We start from the raw sequence: 7,612 nt of genomic DNA on the forward strand, positions 1-7,612 counted from the left end.
ACAACACCTGGGAGTGACTCCACACCTGGGAGTGACATGACACCTGAGAGTGACACTGACACCTGAGAGTGACACTGACACCTGGGAGTGACACCACACCTGGGAGTGACACCACACCTGGGAGTGACACTGACACCTGGGAGTGACATCACACCTGGGAGTGACACTGACACCTGGGAGTGACATCACACCTGGGATTTACACCACACCTGGGAGTGACTCCACACCTGGGAGTGACATCACACCTGGGAGTGACACTGACACCTGGGAGTGACACTGACACCTGGGAGTGACTCCACACCTGGGAGTGACATCACACCTGGGAGTGACATGACACCTGAGAGTGACACTGACACCTGGGAGTGATATCACACCTGGGAGTGACACTGACACCTGGGAGTGACATCACACCTGGGATTGACACCACACCTGGGAGTGACACTGACACCTGGGAGTGACACCACACCTGGGAGTGATATCACACCTGGGAGTGACATCACACCTGGGAGTGACATCACACCTCGGAGTGACATCATACCTGGGAGTGACATCACACCTCGGAGTGACATCACACCTCGGAGTGACATCACACCTGGGAGTGACACTGACACCTGGGAGTGACATCACACCTGGGAGTGACACTGACACCTGGGAGTCACACCACACCTGGGAGTGACACTGACACCTGGGAGTGACACTGACACCTGGGAGTGACATCACACCTGGGAGTGACACCACACCTGGGAGTGACATCACACCAGGGAGTGACACCACACCTGGGAGTGACATCACACCTCGGAGTGACATCACACCTCGGAGTTACACTGACACCTGGGAGTGACATCACACCTGGGAGTGACACTGACACCTGGGAGTGACATCACACCTGGGAGTGACACTGACACCTGGGAGTCACACCACACCTGGGAGTGACACTGACACTGACACCTGGGAGTGACATCACACCAGGGAGTGACATCACACCTGGGAGTGACACCAAACCAGGGATTGATACCACACCTGGGAGTGACACCACACCTGGGAGTGACTCCACACTTGGGAGTGACACCACACCTGGGAGTGACACGACACCTGGGAGTGACTCCACACCTGGGAGTGACACTGACACCTGGGAGTGACACCACACCTGGGAGTGACACCACACCTGGGAGTGACACCACACCTGGGAGTGACATCACACCTGGGAGTGACACCACACCTGGGATTGACACCACACCTGGGAGTGACTCCACACCTGGGAGTGACATCACACCTGGGAGTGACATCACACCTGGGAGTGACACTGACACCTGGGAGTGACACTGACACCTGGGAGTGACTCCACAACTGGGAGTGACATGACACCTGAGAGTGACATGACACCTGAGAGTGACACTGACACCTGGGAGTGACACCACACCTGGGAGTGACTCCACACCTGGGAGTGACATGACACCTGGGAGTGACTCCACACCTGGGAGTGACATCACACCTGGGAGTGACATGACACCTGGGAGTGACACTGACACCTGGGAGTGACACCACACCTGGGAGTGACACCACACCTGGGAGTGACATCACACCTGGGAGTGACACCACACCTGGGAGTGACACCACACCAGGGAGTGACACCACACCTGGGATTGACACCACACCTGGGATTGACACCACACCTGGGAGTGACATCACACCAGGGAGTGACACCACACCTGGGAGTGACATCATACCTGGGAGTGACATCACACCTGGGAGTGACACCAAACCAAGGATTGACACCACACCTGGGAGTGACTCCACACCTGGGAGTGACTCCACACCTGGGAGTGACACCACACCTGGGAGTGACACCACACCTGGGAGTGACACCACACCTGGGAGTGACACCGCACCTGGGAGTGACATCACACCTGGGAGTGACACCACACCTGGGAGTGACACTGACACCTGGGAGTGACACCACACCTGGGAGTGACACCACACCTGGGAGTGACACCACACCTGGGAGTGACTCCACACCTGGGAGTGACAATGACACCTGGGAGCGACACTGACACCTGGGAGTGACATCACACCTGGTAGTGACTCTACACCTGGGAGTGACACCACACCTCGGAGTGACATCACATCTGGGAGTGACACCACACCTGGGAGTGACATCACACCTGGGAGTGACATCACACCTGGGAGTGACATCACGCCTGGGAGTGACACCACACCTGGGAGTGACACTGACACCTGGGAGTGACACCACACCTGGGAGTGACATCACACGTGGGAGTGACATCACACCTGGGAGTGACACTGACACCTGGGAGTGACACCACACCTGGGAGTGACATCACACCTGGGAGTAACACCACACCTGGAAGTGACATCACACCTGGGAGTAACACCACACCTGGGAGTGACATCACACCTGGGAGTGACATCACACCAGGGAGTGACATCATCCCTGGGAGTGACACTGACACCTGGGAGTGACACCACACCTGGGAGTGACATCACACCTGGGAGTAACACCACACCTGGAAGTGACACCACACCTGGGAGTGACACCACACCTGGGAGTGACATCACACCTGGGAGTGACACTGACACCTGGGAGTGACATCACACCTGGGAGTGACACTGACATCTGGGATTGACACCACACCTGGGAGTGACTCCACACCTGGGAGTGACATCACACCTGGGAGTGACATCACACCTGGGAGTGACACTGACACCTGGGAGTGACACTGACACCTGGGAGTGACTCCACACCTGGGAGTGACATCACACCTGGGAGTGACATGACACCTGAGAGTGACACTGACACCTGGGAGTGACACTGACACCTGGGAGTGACTCCACACCTGGGAGTGATATCACACCTGGGAGTGACATCATACCTGGGAGTGACATCACACCTCGGAGTGACATCACACCTCGGAGTGACACTGACACCTGGGAGTGACATCACACCTGGGAGTGACACTGGCACCTGGGAGTGACATCACACCTGAGATTGACACTGACACCTGGGAGTGACATTACACCTGGGAGTGACACTGACACCTGGGAGTGACACCACACCTAGGAGTGACACTGACACCTGGGAGTGACACTGACACCTGGGAGTGACATCACACCTGGGAGTGACACCTCACCTGGGAGTGACACCACACCTGGGAGTGACATCACACCTGGGAGTGACATCACACCTGGGAGTGACACCTCACCTGGGAGTGACATCACACCTGGGAGTGACACCACACCTGGGATTGACATCACACCTGGGAGTGACACCACACCTGGGAGTGACACTGACACCTGGGAGTGACACCACACCTGGGATTGACATCACATCTGGGAGTGACATCACACCAGGGAGTGACACCACACCTGGGAGTGACATCACACCTGGGAGTGACACTGACACCTGGGAGTGACATCACACCTGGGAGTGACACACCTGGGAGTGACACCACACCTGGGAGTGACACTGACACCTGGGAGTGACACTGACACCTGGGAGTGACACTTCACATACGCACACAGAACGATTCCCTGTATAGATTTTAAACAGACTGTTGGGCTGGGATGGCACACGAGTGGGGGGAGTGCCCATTTGAGGCTGAGCTGACCTAGACAAGGCCCCGGATCAGATAACTGTCACTGGTGTTGGTGGCTTTAAGCGTGAATTGAACTTGGGTAGCCGGAGTTGTAGGGCAACTGCTGCATCAACTGCTGCATCAACTGCTCTCCAAACAAACATACATACACGCAAAGATCCCCCGTGTAGCTTAGACTGTTAGGAGAAGTGCTGTTAGCGAGCACCTATGAAGAGCACCTATGAAGTCCGACACGGCACGAGGGGGTGGGTGGCCAACACCACGCTCGGATGCCTTTGTCTCCCCAGTAGTGATATTTTTACACACCACACCAGGTACTAATTTTGAGGCTTAGTCGACCTAGGGGAGGGCCCAGAACCGGTTCAGATATTCATCACTGGTGTTGACCGTGAGCGGGAATCGAACTCGGGTCGCCGGGTTTGTAGTGCAGCGCGCTGCTATCCACTGGGCCACCCGCTCCCCAGACAGCATACACAGACACTTGCGCACACAGACACGCACGTACCGCACTGCATGGCGCCCGGAGCTGGATGCAGAGCGCAGAGTCGCCGCTGCGGAGAGACTCCACGAGCGCGGCGAGGCTTGCGAAGCTCCGCTCCTTCGAGATGGAGAATCCTGTGCGGGTCTTCCTCACGCGCACGTGCTTCACCAGGTCTCCGTCGCGCACTGCACCACCCCCACCACCGTCATCAGCAGGGCTTAGTGTCATCGCGATCGTATACCATCACCATCAACACCATCACAACCCAATCATCAGCACCACCATATACAAAATCATCATAATCAACAGCAGCATTACATTCATCCACCCACCAGCCCGCCCACCCACACACAGACAGACAAAGACCCCCGTATAGCCTTAACAGACTGTAGGGGCAAGTGCTGTTAGCGAGCACCTATGAAGGCCGGAACGGTACACGAGGGGGTGGATGGCCAGCCCCACGCCCGACCGCCTTTGTCTCCCCAGTGGCGATGTTTACACAGCACCAGGTACTCATTTCAGGCTGAGTCGACCTAGGGGAGGCCCAGGACCGGTTCAGATAACCGTCACTGGTGTTGGCCGTGAGCGGGAATCGAACCTGGGTCGCCAGGTTCATAGCGCAGCGCGCTAACCGCTACACTACCGCTCCCCACACAGACATACCCCTGCCCACCCGCCCACGCACACAGTAAAAAATTGTCTGTGGGTTTGTTTGTGGGGTTGTGTGTGTTCGCGCGCTTGCGAACGATTTGCCTCTCCAACGGTTTACGTTAAAAAAAAAACATGTACCACGCCGTAAGCCCCGCTATTCCTTTTTCACATCCATCAACTTTAAATTAGTTTAATTTGCGATTTAGTGCGACTTCTGTGCGCTTCCCATTTATTTATTTATGACGCGTGCACGACCATACCAAATCACGCGCCTTTGGTGGGGGGGTCGGCCCATGCCAAGTCGCACGCCTTCGGTGGGAGTGAGGGGGACATTTTATGTCGCGTTCAAAATGCTATAAAAATACACTAAACGCTGACATTAATTATTCACTGTGTAATGTTCCCCCCACCCCGATGCGTGCAGGTATTACTACTATAGAGTCGCTAGATGCTACCACTATAGGCCGTCAGGGTTAGCAGCTCAGCCTGCCAAAGTGCCACCTCGCCGGCTGGACAATCTAGGCGAGGCTGGAGGCTCTGCACGGGACTAGGCCTCACCACGCCACTCTGTCAAGTGAGTACTTTGTGCTATACAGTCGATAAATACTGCTATAGAGTTTGCATGTACTACTGTAGTGATAGCAGGTACCACCACAGTCGGTATGCACTGCTGTAATCATATCAGGTACCACCACAGTCAGTATGCACTGCTGTAATCATAGCAAGTGCCACCACAGTATGCACTGCTGCAGTGAAAGCAGGTACCACCACAGCACACACTGCTGTAATCATAGCAGGTACCACCACAGTATGCATTGCTGTAATTATAGCAGGTACCACCACAGTCAGTACGCACTGCTGTTATATTTTTAAGAGTAGTTTTGAAACATTTGTAAGACCCGGGCAACGCCGGGTACTTCCCGCTAGTTGTAATAAGGATTGCCATATTGTATAGCCTGTGTTATAGTAATCATCTTAAGTATAATCCTGCGTTAAAAACATGTTGTTGACCACAAAACATGACATGACTTGAACTACAGGTGATCTGACAATCAATTATATTGTAGATGAATATTTAAACAGGTTTAAAGCTATCCTACTTAAATTCATGTGGACGCCCATGATATTTGCCATATTATAAACATAATATACATGTTTATATTGTGACATTCCTTTAATACCTTAATATTTTGCACCTTTGTTGACATGTGATGACATTTTTGCATGAAAATTTGAGGTCGACTATGCCGCGATTTACGGTATTTTTGCAGTAAATAAAATATTTTACATAATACATTCTCAGAAATGTTGAGAAATGTATTATTCATAGTCCCTCTGTACACGCACAGGAATTTAAATAATGACATCTTCGTTAGTTTTATTTGTTTTTTTTCCTCGAATTTGGCACCCCACTTAACTTGGCGCCCCACTTAACTTGGCGCCCTAAGTGACCGCCTAGTTCGCCTATATGCTTACTCCTCTCATCACACTCACCCCACTCTCATCACACTCACTCACACCCTCATCACTCACCCCGCTCTCATCACATCCCTACTCACCCTCACACATCCTGTTCTCATGACACTCACACCATCACCAATCACTCACCACTCTTATCACACTCACACCCTCACCACTCACCCACCCGGATCTCACCCGAGAGGCTGAACCTGCCAGCGCCTCCATCCCGCAGCAGGAAGGCACCGTGCTCATTGGCGCTGGACAGCAGCACGCGCTCCGCCTCGACGCGACTCACGGTGCCGAAGAACCACCTGGGGAGGAGGGCACGGTGAGGGGGGCACGGTGGAAAGGCGGGGGGGGGGGGTACGGTGAGAGGGGCATGGTGGGGAGGGGGGGTATGGTTAGGGGAGCACGGTGAGGAGGGGGCACGGTGAGGGGGGGTAGAGTGAGGGTGGCACGGGGAGGAGTGGAACCTTTTACTAAACCCTTACTCCTCGCCCATCACTCCTCACTCATCACCTCCATCCGTTGTTCATCAACCCTCACCACTCATTCCTCACCCTCCCCCATAACCGCTCACGTACGGCTCGGCGTGGAGGTTTGCGGCGCAGGAGCTGTGTCCTGGGCCCCCCCACGCCTCTCGCCCCGAGCCCCCGGGGCCAGGGGGTTCCCGCAGAACCTCCGCGCCATCATCGGGGCACGCAAAGTCGACTCGGAACCCTTTGCTGTCTCGCGAAGGGTTTCTAACGAGCCCCTGGAGATCCTCGGTGTCGTCGATCCGGGACCCGGACCACAGAGTGTGGGTTGGCGTACGGTCCGAGGCGTGTGGATCCGAGGGGCCGTGGTGCTGCCACTGGGTCGCGGCCAAGCCCCTCGTTCTGCCACTCGTCTGCCCCATGCTGAGCCGGCTCACAGCCCCGTGGGTCACGCTCCCATCTTCTGGCTTTGCACCATCCAAGCGGGGTCCTCACGAGTCGCGTGGTGGTTAACTTTGATCTACGCAGCCGATGCCGCTCTTCACAGTGCGCAGCAGCAGGAGCAGCAGAAGATCGTTAACGACACAGACATTGTGATGGAACGCGGCGGCCCACGTGGACGCGTTGCTGCCGAGGGACCGAGGAGCCCGAGAAGGAGAAGACAAGGCGTGGTTCGAGTAAAACACGGAGCCGAGCCTTCCTCATTTAAACTCTCCCCCTCCCCCAACCGCCCTTGTGTGGGGGGAAGTTTGGCCGCAAGCGCACCGCAGCTTTTTCCGCCCCCACTAGGAGATGAACTCGGAATTTTGCTCTATCTAAAACAACAGCAGCAAGACACCTGTACAGAGCGGTACGTGGAAGGTTTCTCCGGCGTTGTTCTCTCTGTCTCTCTCTCATTCTCGATCATCGATGTTTTCTCTCTCTCTGCT

General features: G+C 55.1%; 1 protein-coding gene across 1 annotated transcript in view; it reads right to left on the reverse strand.

Moving 5' to 3' along the window:
• The window catches only part of LOC133351963 (tyrosine-protein kinase SRK2-like), a 47,825-nt gene extending 40,482 nt beyond the window's left edge, over positions 1-7,343 (reverse strand). The window contains exons 1-3 of the mRNA XM_061567608.1: positions 6,792-7,343; positions 6,403-6,518; positions 4,120-4,280 (exon numbers count right to left, since the gene is read on the reverse strand). Coding sequence (XP_061423592.1) covers positions 4,120-4,280; positions 6,403-6,518; positions 6,792-7,105 — 591 coding nt within the window. The 5' untranslated portion in view covers positions 7,106-7,343. The remainder of the gene's footprint in view (positions 1-4,119; positions 4,281-6,402; positions 6,519-6,791) is intronic.
• Between the last annotated feature and the right edge of the window lie 269 nt (positions 7,344-7,612).

This window comes from Lethenteron reissneri, chromosome 39 (assembly GCF_015708825.2).
Source record: "Lethenteron reissneri isolate LAM-NWPU_2019-01 chromosome 39, ASM1570882v1, whole genome shotgun sequence".
Classification (NCBI taxonomy): domain Eukaryota; kingdom Metazoa; phylum Chordata; class Hyperoartia; order Petromyzontiformes; family Petromyzontidae; genus Lethenteron; species Lethenteron reissneri.